Genomic DNA, 23,964 nt, shown 5'->3' with positions numbered 1-23,964 from the left:
TTGGAAACTGGAGGGCAGTTTTAAGCAGGGAGAATGAAGAGATCTGATTTATATCTGCAACAGATCACTCAGGCTGTCTTCATGGCACTGTGTCATCCTGTCCAATCAAAAACCCAGTGAGCTAGGCATTATTATTATACCCATTTTGCAGATGAGGCCTGAGGCTCGGCGAATCCCCCACCTAGCAAGTAACAGGACTGGGCCCAGCTCTAGGGTGGTCCGCTCCGATCTCATTCTCTCCTCCTGTGCCACTCAGCCCTAGAAGATATGACTTTGGTTGCCTGGAGCATCATCGTCTCTCAGCCCGAAGGCTTCTTTGTGTTGAGGATCAGGAAAGCAGTATTTGGCCCAAGTCAATACTGGCCTGGTTTTAGTCTGCAGAGCAGCCCAACAACTTATAAACACTGTGATGGTGCGTCATGGTGTGATGGAACAGTGATGTGTTCTATCACCCCACACCATGGACCTAAAGAATGGGAGGAGGAGAGGAGAGAAAAAACAACGCTTTTGAAAAGTAAAATCAATTGCCTCTTAAATGGTGACATTCAGAGCATGCAATATATGCTGTGGGCTGGGCTTCCCAAAACTACAGAGGGGCCCGAGAAGGAATATGAGGTCACTGCGTGGGGCTTCTTCCAGTTCTTTTCACAGGCATTCGTGTGGACACAGTGCTTCTCTTCCCTCACACTCCCAACTTAACTGTCAAGGTGGAACACGGTTGAAGGGGACAAAAATTCACCATTCATCTGTTCATTCAATATATATTTACTGAGTGCCTTCTATGCACCAGGCACTATTCTAGGCTCTGGAATACAGCAGCGAACAAAACAAAATAGCCATAAATAAATGAATAAAGTAAGATTTGTAGTATGCTTGATGGCAGGGCTGCTGTGTACAGCTGCACAGGCTGTACACTGCATAACTCCAGGGGTACCACTCACATAGACCACCATGAAAGTAGCATCCCCCAGAGTTGGGCAGTATACATTCTGCACAATAGTATGCCCTGCCAGGAGATGATAAATGTTACAGAAAAAAATAAAGCAAAGAATCTGTGTTGTGTGGGCTGTGCAGGAGGTGTTGCAATTATATAGGGTGGTCAGGGAGGTCCTCACTGAGAAGGTGGCATTACAGTAGACTTGCAGGAGGAGAGGGAAGAAGCCATGTGTGTATCTGGAGGAGGAACATTTCAGACAGAGGGAACCCAGTATGCAAAGGTCCTGAAGTGGGAGCATGCCTGGCAGGTCTGAGTACCACTGAGGCGGCTGTGTGGCTGGGGCAGAGTGAGGGAGGGAAGGGATACTAGGAGATGAGGGCATAGGGGTAACAGGGGCCAGATCTGGTAGGGTCACATCTAAGGGCATGGACCCTGATAACTGAGCCAGAAGATTACATTTCAAACGTTTAATGAGCACCTACTCTGTGCTGGGTAAGACCATGCAGGCTCTTGGCCTCCATGTGGCTTGCAATATTCATCTTAAAATCAGGGTCTGCTGTTATTATCTGCCTAAGCAGTTCACGTGAGTGAGTGAAATGGCCCAGGTGAAACGCACGGCCTTCTGTTCTTTCATTTTCCAACTCTTGATACAAGAAACTTTGACCTTTCCTCTTAATTCTTCTTAGAGAAGACGACAGTGCATGTGAGTTAGTGATGACGATTGATATTTGACCTTAGCGTTAGGGAGACGATAGGGAGTGTGGGGTGGGGGGACTATGGCAAATTGGAGGACACCTGTGTCATTTAAAAGGGACAGCTGCTGGGCAGCTCCAGCCAAGTGACGCCCTGTGGAATTGTGAGTGCAGCATGGCCCTATCTTCTGATTTTTTAAGAGACAAGAAATCGGAATTTTTATGTGAAATCTAATTTTAAATGATGGCAACTAATTTTAAAAAGTAAGGAAAAGAATATGTTTAAGATCCAGGTATGGCCTGCAGGCCCCCCCGACCCTCCGGTGATAACTGGCATAGGAGGCAACCAGGGGTGATGGAAGGTTTGAAGGTTGGCCGTGGAGCTTGGGGGCCTGTAGTCAGGTGACAGAGGGGCTTAGAATGGCCTTTGGGGTTCTGGGTCTGATCCCTTCTCTGCCACTTACCAGCGTGGTAGTCTTGGGCAGGGCCTCTGGGTCCTTTTAGGTGGAAGGGGGATCCCTGTGTCTAGCTGGTAGGTTTGTCTTGAGGACCAAGGCGATGACCCACGTAATGAGTGTGACCCAGTGCATGCATGGGGACAGAGACTTATGTTTCATCCCTATGATTGAAGGTCTCTGGATATGGGTTATATGCTACAAAATGTAAGTCATCATAAACGTCAATACTTCATTTTTGTTTTTTAGCGCTACGCACATAAACTCGACAATGAATCAAATGGATCAATTCCTTATAAACCACAAGCTTCCAAAACCCACCCAAGATGAAATAGCCACAACTATTAAAGGACCTGAATTCATAATTAAACCCCCCCTCCTGAATCTCCAGGGACAGATGGTTTCACTGGAGAATGTTACCAAACACTTCCCAAAGAATGAGTACCAATTCTCCACAATCTCTTCCAGAAAACAAAGCGGAGGGAACACCTTCTAACTCGTTTGATGAGGCCAGTATTATCCTGACACCAAAACCAGATGAAGACAGTACAAAACAAAAACCAAACACCAAGAAACAAACAAACAAAAAAACCCCACTTGATTTTTCAAGTTAAGAAACATTCATCTTTTACTACCTCCAGGAAGTCTGTGCTCCTTCGAGAGCACCCACGGTGCCCTTTGGGAAACAGAGTACGAGTCTCAGGCTTGTCTGAGGAGGTCAGCGGGGCAGGAACTGCTATTCCAGCTTTACAGACACACAAACTGAGACCCTAGAAGAAAAGCGACTCGCTCCAGATCTTGGATCCAGGAAATGGTGCAGATGAGATTGGATCCGAGGCTTCCGGACTCCATGAACGTCACACCACCCAACAGCATTCCAGCCAGAAAAGGCACAACCCCTACCACGGCAAGAAGCGACTTCCCACCCCCGTGGGCACACAGGCTCAGCAGCACGCACCAAGACCAAGCCTGGACTCAGTGGTCTGACAAAACGCTGCCACCCAGGGAGATTCATTCATTCTTTCTTTTTTAAAAATTGGGGTGAAATCCACAAAGTATAAAAGGAACATTTTGAAGTCAACAATTCAGTGGCTTCAAGTTCACAATGTCGTGCACCCAGCACCTCTACCTGGTTCCCAAACATTTTCATCACCCCAAAAGGAAACCTCATGCCCACGAAGTGCTTGCACCCCCTTCCCACTCCCCTCTGCCCCGGCAACTTCCAGTCTGCATTCCGTCTTTATGGGTTTACCTATCCTGGATACTTCGTATAAATAGAATCACACAACACATGACCTTCCGTGTCTGGCTGCCTTCACTCAGCGCAACGTTTTCGAGACGCATCCACGTTGCAGCATGCATCAGGACCCCCTTCCTTTTCGTGGCTGAGTAATACTCCCTCGCAGGAATATCCTGTGATTTGTTTATCCATTCATCGTTGATGGACATTTCCAAAGAGATTCTTAAACTGCAGATTCCCACTGTGAATTAGGCCCCGTTGGGAGACACACATCAGAGCTTCCCTGTCTGCCATCAGAGGGGCCCGAAAGTTCACGAATTCTCAGTGCAAGTGTGGGAAGCAGGCATGGTGAGGGGAACATCTCCTCTTCCCCTGTCAAAGCCAACCCCAACAGCGGTGGGTGGGGGGTGGGGGGAGGGGATGGGGGTATACCTACATGATGAGTGCGATGCGCACTGTCTGGGGAATGGACACGCTTGAAGCTCTGACTTGGGGGGATGGGCGGTACATGGGCAATATATATAACCTGAACTTTTGTACCCCCATAATAAGCTGAAATAATAAAAAAAGCCAACCCCAAATACAATAGGTGTTGACACCTTTCCGACATGCAGCAGGTGACACCTCATCACCAAAGGCTCGTGGGAATTCCAGCAATCTTTGGACTAGCTCAAGAACCTTATTGTTGGCAAATTAAGTAGCGTAAAAAGTGCAGGTGGGGAGTTGTGGGGAGACAGCGTCTCAACCTGCTAGTTAATTGTAAAGGAAAATTGGTCCCATTATTTAGGCTCTCAGGGTGCCTGGGATTTTTTTCACCACTTATCATTGTGAGCAGCAACCCCTATATTTACAGAAGACAAAAGAGCTTCTCGCTCTGACCCAACCCACAATTTGTTGTAGGTTTTGCATAGAGGATTTAAATTCATCTCATTTTTTTTTTCCTTCAGATGCCCTTCAGCATTCATTGAAAGGTGGGGCAAGAAGCGGGGGAGAAGTTGGCAAAGGAAGTCTGGGGAAGAAGTCGGCATTTGTTAAATTCGTGGGCGGAAAATTAGGCTCACTCAGGAGTCTTAACTCGCTCTAAAACTTTCAACCCAAGTTGAGTGATTCTACAAGGAAATGGTCTCTCTCAAAGCGGCAGAGAGCACAGGGCTTCAAAGAATGTCCCTGCTAATGAGCACTTTTCTGACAACCCCAAACCGTCTTTAAAATATATTTTATGTTGGAAATAATCCTTTAATGCTCTAAAATAAATAAGCAGAGGCACTCGGCATGGAGGTTCCCCCGGCTCAGGGAAGCACTATTATAAGGGATTAAGTCGACAAAGGGTACCACCCCCTGCCCAGCGCCCCTCAAACTATGTCATTCGCCTCCACGACATCTTTCAAAGCTTTTCCAACTTCTCCCTCGTCCACCCCCGCCAAAATGACAACTGCAGATGTTTGCTTCTTGCCCTCACTCCTTACGGGATGAGATGAAGTGACAAGTGAGGTCACCCTCTGACTCCCCCTAGTCCTGCAAAGAAAATAATCATTGGTCGAGAAGCCCAATCAAAGTCATCCTTTCTTTATTAGCCACAAAGACTAAACACCTTTTACTGAACTGAAAAGGGAGCGGGAGGGGGAAAAAAGATTTAAATACAACGTTTAACCCCCAGTGGGGGAAAGAAATCTCCAACTTCCTCAGAAAATCCTTTCCAAATTGTATTCATCTTGACCTAATCCACATCTACCAAGTGAATTAGGCAGTATTTATTTTGAGAATCTATTTTATAGAGTTCCAAGGACTCTGTTTTCCTTGGGCAAGGTTTACTCTCCATTTCAGAGCTACAGGCTGCTTGCAAGGGCCTGGCCAGGCCTTTAAACTTCCAAGGTGCTTGACTCACATGACCAACAAAATGTAAATAAACACAGCTGAGCTCGGGAGAAATTGGAAGGTTTTCTCATTAAAGAAATAAAATAAACAGATGTCCTTAAGCACTTTGGCTTGTGTTTGTCAAAGGATGGAAAGCTCTAGATGTCTGAACGGCAGAAGTGAATTACAGATACATCTCAAGGTAGAAGGAGGGGACCAACAGAAAGCAAAGGAAAGAATCTGGGGTCCTCTGAATTGACTAATCGTCCTCCAGGGAGGGCACTTTTGATTTGAACCTTAGCAACTTCTACAAATAGTTTTTAACTGCTGGGCCATAAAACCTGGGTTTTTTATTTCTTCTCAGTTTGTAAAGTAGTAACAGACAGGCCGAGCCACGTATCGCCAACTGGATCTGATTGAACCCTGATGGCACTGCGCTGGGTATCGGATTCCGGAATCCCGTAATGACACCCTTGGAGGGGTGGGGGAGGGCCGTGGCTGCTCGGGGGTGGGATGGGGTGGGGTGGGGGGGCAGAGGAGCCATGGGAGGGGGCGTAGAACCAAGATCGGGCCAAGCGCTCTCTACCCAGCCTCTGGATCCATGAGCAAAGCCAACACCCGGCGAATTTGGGGTTTCCCTCCCACCCCACAGACAGTAATCTGTGAAAGCATCACCTGGGGATGGAGTGGAAAGGCGGATGCCGAGCCAGTCAGTCTGCGGCAGGGCCTGAGACTCTGCATTTCTGACCGCGCCCTGGTGAGGCTGGTCCGTGGATGGCCCCGGAGGGCTTATGTGATAGCAGGGCTCTGGCAAGGAGGCGTTTCGATCCCTCTAGGAACTGCTGGTTAGGAGTCCGGACATTTCTACACCCTCAATGCCTTAGTATGGATCTCTCTGGAAGTGGACCCTGAGCCTAGGATTCGGATGTGAGCATTTTACCTGGGAGGGGACCCCAGGAAGTGCTGGTCACACAGTAGGGGAGTGAGAGGGGAGGGGAAGAGTGGGTGGATCGATGAGCAGGTCACTGCTGTGGGCCACAGGGGCTCTGTCCCTCTGGGGACATCTGGGCGGCTCTAGAGTGTCACGGGTGCTTGCAGAGGGATGCCATCGTGCCCACGGGAATGGGGGGTGCTACAGGACAGAGGGTGGGGCATTGGCAGCATCTTCTATAACGACACTTCAATTCTAGCCATTTAACAAGGATGAAAATGGTGTTATTCTATAATCAAATAATCACACCAAGAAATGAAGAATTGCAACTGTATCCTCTGGTAGCTCCCTGAAAAGGGGTATGTGTCAATAATTTATTTTCAGACACTGCATCCCCCCTTCCTGAGAATGTCTTTATTCTACTGTCCTCCTTGATTGACAGTTTGGCTGGGTATATAATTTTTGCTTAGAAATAGTAACTTTCCTTCAGTTTTAAGGCATTTTCACATTGACTCTAGCTTCCCTTGTTGCCACTGAGAAGTCCAAAGCCACTCTCGTTCCTGAAAACTATGGAATGTGTCATGAAATTGTATGTCATCCTTGAGCAAGAGTCATGTTGATCATCTGTATATTTTTCTTAAATGAGTATGTGCACTACTGAAAAAAGCATTTCCATTGGATTTTTAAGCTCTTTAAATCTCAAAGGAGAAACAGTTTTCTACCTCTGGTTTCCCTACTTCCAGCCCCAGCACATTACTGTATACCTGAGAGGTTTAAAGAAACTTCTAGGCCAGGCACGTTGGCTCATGCCTGTAAGCCAGCACTTTGGGATGTCAAGGAGGGAGGATTGCTTGAGCCTAGGAGTTCAAGACCAGCCTGGGTAACACAGCGAGACCCTTGCCTCTACAAAAACTTTTTTAAAAAAGTTAACCTGGTGTGGTGGCTCATGCCTGTAGTCCCAGCTACTTGGGAGGCTGATGCAGGAGGGTTGCTTAAGGCCACATGGATGACTGGGGATGCGTCACGTGGTTAAGAGCCATTGGCCATGTCCTGGCTTGTATCCCTTTGCAGCTGGGTGACCTTGACTGAGTCACACCACCACTCTGAGCCTCAGTTTCTCCTGAAATGGGTATAGCAGGAGCAGCCATGCCTTATAGGTTTGTGGTGGGGATTAAATAAGAGGGTGTAAAGCTCACAGTGGTCCATCGAGGTCGCTCACCATAGCTTCGCCTGTGCTGATGTGGAGCTAGGAAGTCTGGGCGTCCTCCCTGCGGGGAGGGGGGATAATGAAGACATGGGCCCCTGGGATTCTGCGCAGCAGTTAGATGCAGGTTCCCAGCTGTGGCGCTGTGGCCATTTAGGGCTGGATCATTCTTTGTTGGAGGGGTGGGGGCTGTCCTGTGGGTCACAGCATGATTAGCAGCATCCCTGGCCTCTACTCACTCGACTCTAGTGGCACCCCACCCCCTAGCCACAACAACCAGAAATGTTTAGGACATCGTCAAATGTCCTTTGGGGGGCAAAAGTGCCTCCGGTTGAAAACTACTGAGTTAGAACATGGAGCTGTATGGATGGCAACGTAGAAGGAGCTAAAACCACAGCACAGAGGGAGAAAAGTCAGAAAAATTTAAACAACGCCACACACACACACACACATGAGAAATAAATGCATGCAAGAAGACAATACATTGCAGGAGATAAACAAAAGGCTCCCCATTAAACTGTGAGGTCCAGGGGCTTTCACCCAATCCCTTGGTGCTGCAGGATCTCCCTGAAGTCTGATTTAATCTGGGGAGGAAGGAAGAGGAACCCAGCAGAATGAAGGCGGGAACCGGAAATTAAATGGCATTACGGAAAAATAAAATTCTACTTCACACATGCTGTGTGGGTTGAGATCTCTCCCTGCTGCAAACACTTAAAATGTTCACCTGATAACATTTGTGTAATCGACAAACATTCACCAAGCTCCTACTGTGTGCCAGGCCTGGGGCTGCAGCCGGGAACGTGGCACTTGTCAGCGCTGGAAGAACGTGGCCCCTACGTGTACTCATCAAAACATTTTTCTCTATTTTGAATCTAGTGGAAAAAGTTAATAAAAGCTCCACAAAAAAAAAAAAAAAAAAAAAAAAAAGACAATATATAAAGCCCCTTGATGAGCCCTGTGGGGATGTAACGGCCACGAGGCCAGGGAATGGTGGGCTGACTGGAAACTGTCCCTGTTGCACAATAACACAGAGCTGTAAATCAAACAACTCGTCTGTATTTACATTTTTTCTATATATATTTTTAGCTGTCCATATAATTTCTTTCTATTTTTAGTAGAGATGGGGTCTCGCTCTTGCTCAGGCTGGTCTCGAACTCCTGAGCTCAAACGATCCGCCCACCTCGGCCTCCCAGAGAGCTAGGATTACAGGCGTGAGCCACCGCGCCCGGCCTTGTATTTACATTTTGATTTTCTTTCATGATCGAATTTTTTGGGCATTATTGATTTTTCAGTATTAATTTTGATTGGACTATAACCAATGTAAAACATTGCACTAAAATATGATTTATCTTGGTTACTCAGTTTTTTGGCACCCTCTTAAATTTTGTGCCTGAAGTGCCCTAAAGCCCGGGCCCTGCTACTCGCTATACATTCATGTATGTGTGTGTTGGGAGTGGAGAGGCAATAAATAATATATATTTAACACATCAGGTGGTGACACAGCTTGTTTGATGGGGAACTTTTGGGCAGAGTCCTGAAGAAAGTAAGAGAAGAGCCACGTAGGAAGCTGGGAGATGGGTTTTCCTGGTCAGAGAGAACAGCAAGTGCAAAGGCTGTGTAGAAACCACAAAAAATGAAACCAGTGGAGATGCCAATTATAAAGGTTAAGAACCAGTCATAAGAAAAAAGCTGGAAGACTCTTAATTCCCCATTTCAAAACTTACTACAAAGCTGCAGTAATCAAGACAGTGCAGGCCGGGCGCGGTGGCTCACGCCTGTAATCCTAGCACTCTGAGAGGCCGAGGCGGGTGGATCGCTCAAGGTCAGGAGTTCGAGACCAGCCTGAGCAAGAGCGAGACCCCGTCTCTACTAAAAATAGAAAGAAACTATATGGACAACTAAAATATATATAGAAAAAATTAGCCGGGCATGGTGGTGCATGCCTGTAGTCCCAGCTACTCAGGAGGCTGAGGCAGAAGGATCGCTTAAGCCCAGGAGTTTGAGGTTGCTGTGAGCTAGGCTGACGCCACGGCACTCACTCTACCCAGGGCAACAAAGCAAGACTCTGTCTCAAAAAAAAAAAAAAAAAAAAAAAAAGACAGTGCAGTATTGGCATAAGGACAGACATACAGATCGATGGAATAGAATTAATAGTCCAGCAATAAACACATTTATGGTTAATTGATTTTTGGCAGGGTGCTGAGACAACACAATAGGACAAAAAAGTCTTTTAAACAAATGGTGCTGGGACAACCGGGTATCCACTTGTAAAAGAATGAGGTTGGACCCCTACCTCACACCATATACAAAACTTAACTCAAAATGGATCATCAACCTAAATGTAAGAGCTAAAATGACAAAATTCTTAGAAGAAAGCACAGGAATAAATCTTCATGACCTGGTTTAGGCAACAGTGTCTCAAATATGACACCAAAAGCACAAACAACAAAAGAAAATATAGATAAATTGGACTTCATTCAAATGAAAAACTTGGTACTTTGAAGGACACCACTAGGAAAATGGAAAGACAGCCCAGAGAATGAAACAAAATATTTGCAAATCCTATCTGATAGCAGAATAAGTAAGAACTCTTGCAGCTCAACAATAAAAAGACAAATAAATCAGTTAAAAGATGAGCAAATGATTTAAATAGATATTTTTCCAAAGAATATAGACAAATGGCCAGTAAGCACAGGAAAACATCACTAGTCATTAGTCAACGTGATTAGTTATTAGGGAAATGCCAATCAAAACCACTGTGAGATAGCACCTCACACTAAATCAGGAGGACTATAACCAAAAAGACAGACAAGAACAAATGTTGATGAGGATGTGGAGAAACTGGAACCATCTCACATGCTGATGGGAATGTAAAATGGTGCAGCCACTTTGGAAGCTAGTCTGGCTGCTCCTTAAAGTGTCAAACCTGGAGTGACCATATGACCCAGCAATTCCACTCCTAAGTATATACCGAGGAGAATTAAAAACATATGCATGTGTTTTGTATATGCAAAATGTACATGTACATACAAAAACTTGTACACAAATGTTCACAGCAGCACTATTCGTAACAGCTAAAAGTCCAACTGTCCATCAACTGATAAATGGATAGACAAAATAGTAGTATATCCATACAATGAAAAATTATGTGACTTCATTCATAAAAATGAAGTACTGATTCATGCTACAACATGGATGAACCACGTGTTGTATGATTCCATTTATGTGAAACATCCAGAAGAGGCAAATCTATAGAGACAGAAAGTAGATTAGTGGTTGCCAGGGGCTAAGGGGGGCGGGAAATGGGGGGTGACTACTATTGGGCGTGGAGTTTCTTTTTAAGGGTGATAAAAATATTCTAAAATTAGATAGTGGTGATGGTTGCACAATTCTGTGAATATACTAAAAATTACTTAATTGTACACATTGAAAGGATGAATTTATGATATATGGATTGTATCTCATCCCAATAAAGCTGTTATTTAAACTGACAACTGGTCCTAGAGTTGAGCTTCAAATTGGTACTGAGCTGCCTGGGTGTTTAGGCACAGGAGGAGGAGACAGGGCTGCCTCACTGAGAATCCCTGGAGGAACGCTGATTAATTCCTCCCAAATCCCTTCCTGGCAACAGGCAAAGCCTCCTGACCACCTTGCATTTGCCTAATCCCAGCTGGAAAAAATAGAGTTCAGAGTCTGCTGAGGAGGGAGGTGGAGGGCGAGGGAGAGGTTAGGAAAGAGGCGGCAATCACTAGCGGCCCCAGCTCTGCAGGGAATTTCTAATGGATCCACAAGATGCTGGGAGATTCAGCTACCAAGGGGATGTTCTGGCTCTGAGCACCGAGGAGGAAGAGATGGAAAGGAAGTGCAGAGAAGACAGCCTTGAGTAGCACATCCCTTGATTGGGAACAGGACGAGAGCCCAGTTTCTGTTTTAAAATTCAAATACTCTGTTTTGAATCATTTCTTGATCATTTTAGCTCTGTCAGTCTTATTTCTCGAAATGAACAGCAAATCCCCCTTTGGCTGGGACTACAAATGATGTGATTTCTGCTTCCTGTACAGAACTCAACACAATGGCCATAGGCAAAGAGCTGCTGGTCCTTGGCATGGAGGTACAAGGGGTCTTGGCCTCCAGAGCCCTTCCCTGGACATCATGGTCCTTATGTTCTTCTGGAAAGAACAGTTTGGTTTCCTTTAGGAGACCATCCCTCTTCCACTCAGTTCATTGCTGGAGTGGAGCTGACCTGCTCCTCTACTCCCTCCACGCCAGGAGTGGGCTCTTAATCTAGGCTGGCCAATCAGAGCTACAAAGGTTGGCATATGGATGGGCATGTGACCTAGGATGGCACAATGAGATTCAAACCTGGGAGTTGTGCTGGGATTTGGGAAGCAGAAGGTACCCCTTTTTAGCTGGGACTGCTGAAAGGGAGTAACCACATGGAGAAAGTTGGCTGAGGGATGCAGAATGACCTGAGAACATTGCTTAAGCTCTTGGATCCAACCCGACCTGAATCCCACATATGCCTGGATTTTTCAATTATTGTGATCTACTAAATCCCTTTTGTAGCTTAAATACCCTTGTGATCCAAAGTAAGTCCTGCTTGATACCAGCTATTAATAATGAGCTTCACATGGCTGCAGCTGCTGGGGAGGTATAGAGGGAAAGAACTGTGAACCAGAAGCTAAAACCTTGAGTTTTAGTTCTGTCATGAATATCCCACCAACAACATAACTTCTCTAGGTCTCAGTTACTCTGTCTGCAAAATGGGGCTCACACTCCTGCTCCTCTAGACCCTCTCCACTTCTCTGACTTCGAAGTTTAGAGCCATAGCCCAGACCTCTCTCTGGAACCTTAGACACACAAATCCAGTTGTCCCTTGGGCCTCTCAAACAGAGTGAATTTTATTTTTGCTCATCATTTTCTATTTTATTATTGTTTCTTTTATTATTTGGTATGGTGGGCTAGAAATTACTAGCTGTCCTCTAATATTCCTTCTGCCTTTGTCCCTCTTAGAGTAATAGAATCTCTAATTTTTAACGGGGCACATGACTGCCTCAAATAAAGACTACACTTCACAGACTCCCTTGCAGCTAGACGTGGCCATGTGACCAAGTTCCAGGCAAAGAGATGTGAGCAGAAGTGATTGTGCACTTGAGTCTGGACCTTAAAAGAGAGGGACGAAAAGTAATAATAAAATAAAAAAGAGAGGGGATGAATTCTCCTTTTCCTGTTCCTGTTCTTACTGGCTGTGTGCAGACATGGGGGTGAGCTATGATTTTTCTTGCCAATGAGGGCAACACTCCAGGGACGGTGGGAACAGGACAGAAGGAGCCTGGGTCCCTGGCGCTCTGCAGCAGTCACAGCAGCTTCAACTGCGTATGTCTGGACTGTTAGGGGAGCGAAATAAGCTTTATCCTGTTTAAGCCACGCTTATTTGGGGTCTCTCTTAGAGTTGCTGAATTTAGCAAATAAAAATACTCCTTCCTCATCTTAGAGCTGGAGAGAACAGAAAATTCTGGAAGAGTAATGAAGACAGCACAGGAGACCTGGGGGCTATAAGAGCTTTTCATTTTAGTGTTCCCTGGATGTCCAGAGATCACGCAGGGAGGCCGGTGAGCCCAGTCTGACTCTCATTCTCTCTTGGACGATCTTACTTCCTCTGAGCCTCAGTTTCTCCTCACGTATGATAGAGGCTAATTGGACATGATGGTCTCTCCAGTCCTTCTGGCTCTGACCTTTGTGGTTCTGTAATGCTGGGATGGATGTTGAAACTCAGATACCAACCGGGCCAGAGAGTCCCGTAAATGGGTTCGACAGGCCAGGTGGGGGCCGTGCCGGGCTGGAGAGCGTACGGCCCCTCCAAGAGGGCAGCCACCACTCGGCTCCTGTGACTGCTGCCACCTGGGAATGCAGGACTGCCAGTTTTCCTAATTTTTCAAGAAGAGCTGGAAATCTAGATTGTTTTTGGTCTGTGCAATCTCCTGATTTTTAAATGTTGGCGACAAATTCACATTTTTCAAACACTCTGGGGGCCAAACAAAAATAACTGCAGGCTGAATTTGGCCGGTGGCCACCAGTCAAAAATTTCTGTTCTGATACTATTTTCCTTCCTTCCTTCCTTCATTTAACAAATATTTACTTGACACCTACTAAGTGGGAGACACTGTTTCATGGGGATAAAATAACGAACAAAACAGAAAAAAGAGTCCCTGTCCTCATGCAGCTTAACATTCTAGAGGATCGTCCCGATTCACTCATTCAACAAATATTCATTGAGCAATTCTGTCCTGTGCAGAGGGTGCTTGGTTGGGCGGATTAAAAATGTTCACAGTCCCTGCCCTCATGATGCATATGGGCTACAAGGGAGATGGACAGCAAGTGCATAATTAGGATGTAAATGGAAAATACAGCTATGAGGAGAAATGCGATTTAGATGGAAGGAACTAGTGAGGAAATCCTCTTGGAGGAAGCTACATTTAACATGAGAACTGCAAGATAATTAGGATTTAACCCAGTAAAAGAAAATTCTAGAACATTTTAGATCATAGCAGAGGCTGCCAGCGTGCCCCTCCTCCATGACTCCTTGGCTGCCACGGTTCCTGCACATGCAGAGGCCTCCCACAGTCAGCACCTGATTCCCCACCCTGGGGCTTTCTGGAGGCCAGGCCAGAACTGCACGGAGTTAGGCACCCCCCCCCCCCCCCCCCCCGGGAGAAGCCCTCAACCCGTTATGGACGGGAATCTGTGGCTACATGCCCCAGCTCGCTCCCTCTTTGGGTGGGTCAACTCTGAAGGTGTTCTCCACAGTCCCTCAGAGGTCCCGGTGGGACTGAGCCCCAGGTGCCACGGCAGTCACCATTCACACAACCTGAGTTGGCTTCCTTCCCCTCCCTGCCTCGCATCCCACTCTGCACTGGGACTTCCTGGCATCCCCCGCCCGGATAAACTGCCTGCACTCATTCCCGGTCTCAGGATCCTCCTCTGGGAGAAGCCCCGAAGAGCTGTGGGAGAATGTGGCAGGTTCAGGGACAGAAGGCAACTCTGGGTGAGCAGTAGGAGAGGAGGCTGGACAGTGGGCAGGAGCCCCTCATAAAGGACCTTGGAGGCTGGCATTAGGGAAGCCACTGATGATTTTTCAGCAGGGGAGTGATATGACCAAGTGTGAATTTTAGGATGACTCCTCCATAGGGGCCTGGAGGGGACAAGAGTGGAAACTGGGAGATCAGAGAGGAAGCCAAGCTGGAGGTGGAGGTGGCTGGGATCAGGCTGTGGGGTGGAGAGAGGCAGCTGGCAGTGAGGAATGGCACAGGCCAGGGGACATGTGGCCCGGAAAGGCGCTCTGGGCTTTGTCCCTACCTTGGGGGAGCCCACAACTTGGTTTAAGGCACGGTGGTGAGACACAGACACAAACATCAGACCCAAGACCACAAGGCCCTACGCAGTCCATAAGGAGTGAGTTGTTGCACGGAGCTACAGAATGTCACAGCAGGCTGTGTCTAAGGGCAAGGTGAGAGAGGGAACGTGGAAAACCATAAAACACCCTGACTTAGTGGGCAGCTCACTACTGTCACCGCTCTGGGATAGCCCAGGTTTCTGCAATGGCTGCAAAGGCCATTTCAGTAGCCCCCGACTCTGCCATCCTCTGGCTAGGCTGTGCACAGTCCAAAAACACATGCCGGATTTCCCACAGGCGCTGCTAGACATATTAACGGCATTCCTATGCAGCAAGAGATTTCTGCACCACCAACACCATTTTTATATTCTTTACAACATAATGGCAGACGATAAATCTATCTTGCTAATTACACATCCAGCTTGTTATAAGCCCCATAAAAAACACCAGCAGCTGGAAAAGCCATGAGGTGATGTCAAATCATACTGCTGGTCTCTAAACAGAAACATAAATATTTTCCAGGCGCTGGCGAGTGTCTCGAGGTTCCCACCACGCATGGAAGCAGCTGCCAGTGTGCCACTCACCTCTGAGGACACGACGGCTAGGCTGTCCTCTTACGCATTGCCCCTCCACCCCGCTGGGTTTCCCTGAAGAGATGGCGATGTCTGGGGCACCCACTTGTGGTCCATTAAGGGATAAATGCAAAAAACTGGCAAGGTTTGGGTTTTTGCAGTTGGGCTCATTTTTGCATTATTAGAGTGGTTTCAATGTCTCTCCCGTTCACCGCCAGTCAGCCAATAGCATTTGCCCAGAATTCTAACTAGATGGTTCCCCGACATAATTTGTCAGTGATACGTTTGCAAAATTGTCACTAAGATCCACGTTGGAGCTGACAACACCTCCCCCTCCTCTCAAAACAACAGAAGCAAGATTAAATTCATATGCTGAAGACACTAATATAAACAACAGGGAAGAAGAAAAGTACTTCACCTCGTTTTCTAGCTAGAATTACTGTTTTTGGGTACAGCATATCCTACTCTTTTAGGAAGGGGACAGCTGGAGACCACAAGCTCATATCCTATCAAGGACATGTTGATTGCTTCAAATGTTGGAAGAAAAGGCATGGGAGACAATAAAGGGAAGCTAATTAATTTTTCACATGTCAAAGGAAAATTCCATAGAAGTTTTCAAACCTGGGCTGACCCAAAGGGGCAGCTTTTGTTGAAGAAGCTGCCTCATAAACTGCCCCCACAATTCCCAGGACAAACTGGCTGGACAGATGGTCATGTTGGGAACAAAACAAAAAAAAAAAAAAAAAAAGGGAGAGACAAAATGGGTTCTTACCTTCCCGTATCTGGATGCAAAAGTCCCCGTGAGTAAGGAGTGAAAAATAATTATTGTCTCATCCAAGTCCCACACGAACACACGCTGTGATGAAAGAGAGGAAGAGAATGGAAACAAATGGACTCGCTTGCATCTGACTTAATGTCTGCAGAAATTAATTCCCTTGGAGGAAAAGAATTCTTGAAAAACATTATCTTTAAGTTATAAAACATGCAGCTCACTGATGCATTGTGAATCCCCATCCAACCTCTTCTGTATATAAAGTGTATCCGAATGGCCAGTTCTGGGGATCCTACCAACACAGAAGATGCCAGAACCAAGAAGCCTGTTCTCGTCTTCCACATGAAAGCTCAGAAAAGGAGGATTCAGGCCAAAACCAACAATAGAAATCATATAGCTCATTTGACAAAATGAAATACTGCCATTTTAATTCACTGTTCACCATAAGCCCAACTCTTTCTAACCATTTCTATTTTTAGCAAGTCTGGTGATTGTCGCCAGAGTTCTAATTAATGTATTTATACCTTTACTTACTTGCCAGCTTTAGACATTATCTTTTGACTGGCAGTCTAAAAGATGAGCGTTTAGCTCATGGTAGTCTCCCTCACCTCTCTGGAACCTTACATTTTTCACATATGTGAATCCCTCCGTTTCCAATTCCATCAGCTTTGGACATGCTCCTTTGGCTAAAGTATTAAATAGGAAACCCAGTGTGGAAGGTATGGATATTGGCATCTCTACTTTCTCCCTACCTCCTCCCCTCTCCAATACCCATCAGGTTTGGTTTCACTTTTGTATTGTCAATGTGAGTAAACTCTGGTTTGTACATTGGTTTTATAGCTATAATTAAGTCTTCTGTGCTCTGTCTATATGTTAATTTTGAAAATTGGTAACCAGCAAAGAGCATATACATCTTATGATCAGTGTTCACTGAAGAGCCAAATAATGAGCAAGTAATTGAACTTCCTGCCCTATGTGTCTAATGTCATAACTCTAGATCCACGTTAAGGAGAACGCTCCTACAATCAAGGTCACATATATTCTCCTTATTTGCACTCCATCTTGATTCAAATCATGTCCTATCTCAGTTCATTCACATATGCATCATACCTGTCTGGTATAACTTTTTGCTTTTGTTGGAATTTATTAATTGCTTTTAATTTTGCTTGTTTGTGACAATGTGCCTTCATTATAATGTCAAATTCAGCCACACCTCCTGTATCAGAGATCCTCAGTGATAGAGTGTTCCAATGTTAACTGGATCATTTTTAGGCTTGCTGCAGAGCTAGCATCCTGAGACTTCCCTTCAGTACATTGCTGTGTTGGATCCACTGTTTTTCGGATCCCAAGTCTCTCTTTCTTGGTTTTCTTCCTTGGTTTGCTTGAGTATATCCTTAAGTTGCTTTTTCTGAAAGGGTGCACAAAAAGTAATCTTCCTGAATTCTTGCATATCTGATGATGTCTCTTTATTTTGCTCTATAATTTCTCTGGGTACAGAATTCCAATTTGAAAACAATATCCTCTAGATATTTGAAAAAAACTCTTTCTTAGTGTCCAGGTTCGTTGATGAGAAATATGATGTTTCACTGTTCCTCAGTCCTTGTAGGTTTTACATTTTTTCTCTCTAGGATTTTTAAGGACCTTTTCTTTATACTATGTATCCTCAAATTCCATGAGGATGTATCTAGGTGTGGTGTTTTTTTCATTTATATTGTTCAGCACTTAAGCATTTTCAACCCAATGACTTACAGCTTTCTATAGCTCTGAAAATTTTTTTTCTTATTTTTAAAAATAATTTTCTCTCATCTTTTCCATTGTTCTCTTGTTCTGAAATTCCCAGTAGTCAAATTAAACATTTGGATTACTATTGCTTCTCCTTTTAAATGATATTTTCTGTAATTTTGTCTTTTTGATTCTGGGAGAATTCTTAAACTTTCCCTTCCAATCCTTCTATTAAATTTCTAACTCTCACAGTCATTTTAAAATTTCTAATAATTTTTTTTTTTTTTTTTTTTTTTTTTTTTTTACCTCTGAGTGTTCCTTTCCCAACAGCCTCCACTTCTTACTTTATGGATACAAGAGCTCCTTCAGTTTTTATGAGAAAACCAGTCAGAATATTTCTAAGTTCCTTAAGTTCCTTTCTTTTTCTTAAAATACTTTGCTTCTCATTTATCCTGTTTATCTTGGCCTTTATTTTTCATACCGTTGGTTTACCTCATTTTTCTGGTGATCACTATTTTTAGGAACAAAGAACTTGATTAATCATTTCTGCAGCTGGTGTTGATGATGGGATACAAATGCACCTATTCCGCCTGCCATCTTGAACAGGCCACTTTCAAAATTCCATGAAAGTCAATGGCTGTATTTATACAATGACATTTGCCATGCATTTAAAAGTAAAGAGAAGCATCTAGTAAGAAAAAGGTACATTAGCATCCCAGGTTCTCTAGTATGGGAGTTTTTGAAGCAATCGGTAGGGCTAAGCATTATATTGTGAATTTTCTGGTCCAGTTATATTTATGTCTACGTATGTGCTGGGTCATGATATTAAGTATATTTCTTATTAGGGGTCATGATAACATTGTTTGAAAACCAGTATTTGAGAAGGCCTTCTAAGGTTCAAATATGCTAAGTCCTAACTTAATCTGAACTAACTGGGTTGGACCAGTTTAACTTAGAAATTTCAGTAATAAACTTTTTTTTTTTTGAGACGGGGTCTTGCTCTGTCACTCAGGCTAAAGAGCAGTGGCATCATCATAGCTCACTGCAACTTCGAACTCCTGGGCTCAAATGATCCTCCTGCCTCAGCCTCCTGAGTAGCTGGGACTACAGGAATGTGCCATCATGCCCGGCTAATTTTTCTATTTTTTGAAGAAATGGAGTTTCACTCTTGCTGGTCTCAAACTCCTGGCTTCAAGCAATCCTCCTGTCTCGGCCTCCCAAAATGCTAGGATTATAGGGATGGCCACCACCCCCAGCCTAGTGATAGAATTTTTAAAAATCAGTGAATATTTTCAAATTTAGGGAAGACTCCCTTAACTTATCTATTGCATCCCCTCTGAAAAAGAAGGTCTGCCCCTCCCCTCCTACTTCACCATCCTAGATTCTTAGTGGGCAAGTCCCTGGTGGCTTCTCTGCAGGTGATCCTATTCACTAGGCCACCATGGCTTGGGCCATGGTGGGTCCCTAGTCCTGGGTGGGTCAGAGACCCTTCCTTGGGAATTTAGAAGTGGGGCCTAGAAAGAAAGCCACTGTCTTTGGGGGGCTGGTGGTGGCCAGGTTTGGCCGTGCAATCCGAAGGGTAGGGAAGGGCAGTCTGCAGGGGAAGAAGAGAGAGAAAGATATAAACAGAACCCAGCACTTTACCAGGACTGGGCTCATCTGCGAGCAGAGTGAGCGGCGGGGTGGGCAGACCCCGAGGAGCTGTGACCAGCGCATGGGGGCCCTGCAAAGACACCAGTGTTTGGGGGTTCTCGCACCTTCACTGTGGCATGCGTGAAGAAAAGCATAAACACATTTCCTCTCCTCTGTCTCTGTGGCTGGTTCCGGTACATTGCTGATGTTCCACTGCACCCCTGCTCTGGAGTTCTAAGACAGTCCCTGTGTCCTTAAAATAAATTCTGCTTTTTTGCCTAAGTGAGCTCAAGTTGGTTTCTGGCACCTGCAGCCAAGGATTTTAACTAATACATGCGCAGAATTTCCTCCTTTCCACTTCTACATAATTTCTCTCTCGTGGGCTTCAGTTATTAGCAAAACTGCCAAAGACTTAAGAGGTGCGACCCATGCAAATCCTCTATGCTGACATTAAGCACAGAAGTGAAACACGGCTCACACCTTTTCAACTGTGCTCGCCTCCTGGTACTTACACTGGAATCAAGAAGCAGATGTTTCCAGAATAATATCACCTTATAATCCCCGACTTCCATGCCACAACCCTCCCCGCCTCCTTCTCAGTTTAGTGGAAAAATGTCTCTCCACCCCCACCGTCCCCCACCAAGAGCAGAAACCATGTTAGGTGACTGGATGATGGGGGGAGGGTGGAATATTAACGCATGTGTTGTGCTCTGTGTTTTCTATAGCTCTGCAACTTCAAGCTGGTAGAAAATCCTAGGAATATGGGAGGGCAGACAGCAAGTACAACCTGAAGGCAATTAATTCTCTTCTAGGCATTTGCAAAGACCTAAACCCACTGAAGGGATTGTGTAAAGTCTCCTCGATTTGCAGGAGGGGTTTTAAGAATAATGGGAAAAGCAAGATCAGACCCTTCTGCACTAACAGTGGTCCCATGAACAGCGGGAACACTTGCCCTGGAGCAGGTCTCTAGGGTGGATAAAGGCTGCTGGTAGACTCAGGGGGCTGATCTAGTGTGGGGGACAAGCATTATGTTCACAGTATTTTTCTTTAGAGACAAGGTTTCGCTCTGTTGCCCAGGCTACAGTGCAGTGGTGCAATCATAGCTCACTGCAGCCTCGAACTCCTGGGCTCAAGTGATCCTCCTGCCTCAGCCTCCCAAATAGCTGGGACTACAGGTGTGCACCACCAAGCCCAGCTAATGTTGCCCAGGCTGCTCTTGAACTTCTGGCCTCAAGCAATCCTCCTGTCTCAGCCTTCCTAGTCGCTGGGATTACAGGCATGAGCCACCATGCCTGGCATAATGTTCAATACCTTCCAGGATGACCGGAACCAACACCAGCCATAAACAAGTGCTCCAGCTGAACTAGTGAATACCGGCTAACTATCAAATCCCTGGCGGTCAGCATGTGGTGCTCTGTGCTCCCAGCATGCATCCCCAGGTAAGAGCATCCTGGCTTTCCTTCCCCCTTGTGTACTATCTTGGTGGGGCTGTCAATTAAGGGGCAAGCATGAGACCTGAACTGGGCCAGTGAGAAGCCATCTCCTTGGAATCTAACACTGAGTGACATGTCATTAGAATCTAATAGATTCTCATAGAATCTAAAATGCTTGGCTCTCTGGCAGAGCCCAGCACCTCGAAGGTTCCCTAGCTTCCTCAGCACTCCTTTGTGACTTTCTTTCCAAACTTGGTTTCATGGCCTCCTCTCATTGTCCTTCTCTCCCAGTTAATTCCTTTTTGCTCACATAATAGAATTGGTTTCTGTTGCTTGCAACCAAAGGAATGCAGCTAACGCTCCCAGGTTGTCAGGCTTGACAAGGATTTCCATGCCCAGAGTATAGCATGGAAGCCCCGCTGCAGGCTCTGACAGTGAGGAAGGCAGCAGCAACCAAGCCACGCCGGGCAGTAGAAGCTCTTCTGCCTTCTGGGACCACTTGAACCCCTGGATTCTCATATAATTCCGGAAGGGGAGGGTCCCCACTAATGAGATGAAATGTCTAACCATCCTGGTGGGATGAGGACTCAAGAGTTAAAATTAGATTGATTTTGAAGGAAATGATGAAGATGGTATTTCTTAGCAGAACTGAGTTTGTGGCTGAGTATAAGAGCTGCTAGATATATATAATGCACAGGACTATGAATGGGGTGTGACGATGATGCATTTGAGTTGCCAAGCACTGACCCAGGCTTTGCCCATGTACCAGCAGCACACCCAAGCCCACAAACGACTGCCTTTTGCAAATTACTACAAAACCAGTGAATCTGCCCATTTCCTTTCCTGATAGATAACCGCAGCTTATTTCTGTTTCTTATTTCTGTTTTGGGCATTCATTTGGCCTGTATCTCCACTAGTACCCCCCCCCCCCCCATGCATGCTGATTTTTGGGGAAATGTCAGTGTCTGACCAATAATCTTATACTTACTTTATTATAATAAAGATTGGAGATGAACAAGTCTAGAGATCTAATGTACAACATGAGGACTAAAATGAGTAAGATTGTATTGAATTACAGATTTTTGTTACATAAGTAGATTTTAGCCACTCTTGTCACACAAAAAAGTATGTGAGATGACAGACACATTAATCTACTTCATTACTGTAATCATCTTACTCTCTGTAGGTATCCTATAACATCAAGTTGAAAACCTCAAAAATACATAATAAAACACACAGATTGGAGCATCCCTTAGACCACTAGTTCTCAGCCTGGGCTGCATGTCGGAATCTCCCAGGGAGCTTTAAAAATACTGATGCCTGGGTCCCACCCTCAGGGAATCTGGTTTAATTCTGGGGAGCAGCTTGAGAATGAAGTTTCTCAAAGCTCCCCAAGCAATTGTAACGTGCAATCCAGGCTGAGAACCACTGAGAAACTCAGAATCACAGAAATCAGATGCAAACTCCTTTCGGCCAGCATCTAGGTAGATAAATAATCCATATTACAGTCACCAGGGGGAACTTCTAAAACTCGCCTGCACCCCCACGTCCCCTGGCAAGTCTCTTCAATTGGTCTGGGATAGGGCCTGGGTATCTGTTCTTTGAAAAGCATCCCAGATGGTTTTGATACTTAGCCAAGGTTAAGAACCACTCTGCCCCAGCTGGAGGGTCCACTGCCCGCTATCCTCTTTGCCAGGGGTTCTCAGGGTGTGGTCCCCAACCAGAGCATCAGCATCAGCTGGGGACCTGTTAGGAATGCAAATTCTCAGGCCCCACACCAGATCTACTGAATTGGAAACTTTGGGGGTGGGGCCCGGCAATCTGTGTTTTCAAAAGCCCTGCCGGGTGATTCTGATGCTGCCTAAGTTTGAGAACCGCTGTTCCATCCTAGCTCCAGGGCCATGCGTGCGGCCAACCTGTCTTCCCTACTTTCACCTTCAAGCGCTCTTTCCCCTGGTACTGTGCTTTGAGAACACAAAGGGCAATTCTCCCCCACGTACGTGGAGAAAACTCTGTCCCCCCGCCACCTGTTTGGGCCACAGATGGAGATTACATCCACCAAGTCACATGCAAGCCCTTTGGATTACCTCAATCTCATTGTCCCCCGCTGGGGAGGGGTCACTGCTCCTCTTAGACCGGCCTCGCAGCTTCCCGTCGGAGGCCCGATGTGGCCTGTCTGTGTCTCCCTCTTTCGCTGGCGTGGAAGGTCCGTTGTGCGTGTTGTATTCACCTAGGATAAGAAAGGAACGGTGGCTAATTCAGAAACTTCACTGGGCGTCCCCTCCCAGGAAATATTACACCAGCACCGTCTTAACTCCAAAGTGGGGTGTCCCAAAGGCAGCACTGAAGGCAAAGACTGTAGAACTAAAATCACTCTTGGAAGTCCCTCAAATTGCCCATTCATGACAATCATAATCTTTCGTCCATCCAGCAGATGCTTGGTCAGCAGGCTCTGTTCCAGGCACTGGGGGCGTGTCCTAGTTCTCCCAGAACTTCCGTTCTAGTGAGAGCAGAGAGCCATGAGACAACCGAACAGGTAACTCTGTAGCATGTCCGGGGGGGCCATGTGCAATAGAATCAATAAATCAGGATGTGGCAACACTCCTTTCTGTGGGGCTAGTCAGGAAGGGGCTAGGCCCCTCTTGGATGAGGGGACACCTGGGCAGAGACCTGAGGACGTGAGGGAGAGGCCGCTGGGACTATAATGAAAGTGTTTCCAGCTCTCTCTATACCCCAAAGCCTGAGAAGGCCCAGACTCACAGAGAGACAGCACATATTCACATGTAACCGGGCATCAAGCTCTTCTCCCTTTTAGGAGTCCCCCAGACCTCTTCCCAGAGGGTAAGAGTTTCTATGTTCCTCTCCTACTGGGCTCTCTCTGTTCTCTATTAAAATCAAGTCTTTTAAACTTTGCCAGTTGAGAGTTTTGTTAGTTTGAGAATTAAATGAGATCGTATCTGTGAAAGCATCCAGCACAGTGTGGCAATTAGGAGGCGATTCCGATGGAGTTCTGGCTTGACTAGACCCGCAGACCCAAGTGGATCAGTCATCAGGGGGGCGTTCCTGGGCGTGGCCCCCATGCAGAGGCTGCTGTGCTCTTGCCCTGGGCAGTTGTCTAACGGGCCCA

The 23,964-nt window shown here is 46.0% G+C and overlaps 1 protein-coding gene and 1 non-coding gene across 5 annotated transcripts in view; both read right to left on the bottom strand.

Annotated features, from left to right (window-relative positions):
- Nucleotides 1-23,964, bottom strand: part of EYA2 (EYA transcriptional coactivator and phosphatase 2) — a 139,049-nt gene that overhangs the window by 39,584 nt on the left and 75,501 nt on the right. For all 4 annotated transcript variants that reach the window (XM_069496209.1, XM_069496212.1, XM_069496213.1 and 1 more), the window contains 2 exons: nt 22,925-23,067; nt 16,051-16,134 (listed from right to left, as the gene is read on the bottom strand). In XM_069496209.1, coding sequence (XP_069352310.1) covers nt 16,051-16,134; nt 22,925-23,067 — 227 coding nt within the window. The remainder of the gene's footprint in view (nt 1-16,050; nt 16,135-22,924; nt 23,068-23,964) is intronic.
- On the bottom strand, nt 6,673-6,777 carry LOC138401288 (U6 spliceosomal RNA). The gene has a single exon (XR_011236451.1). It is a non-coding gene; the product is annotated as a U6 spliceosomal RNA (small nuclear RNA).

This window comes from Eulemur rufifrons, chromosome 20, assembly GCF_041146395.1.
Source record: "Eulemur rufifrons isolate Redbay chromosome 20, OSU_ERuf_1, whole genome shotgun sequence".
NCBI classification, from domain to species: domain Eukaryota; kingdom Metazoa; phylum Chordata; class Mammalia; order Primates; family Lemuridae; genus Eulemur; species Eulemur rufifrons.
This window is presented reverse-complemented; position numbering and strand designations above follow the sequence as displayed.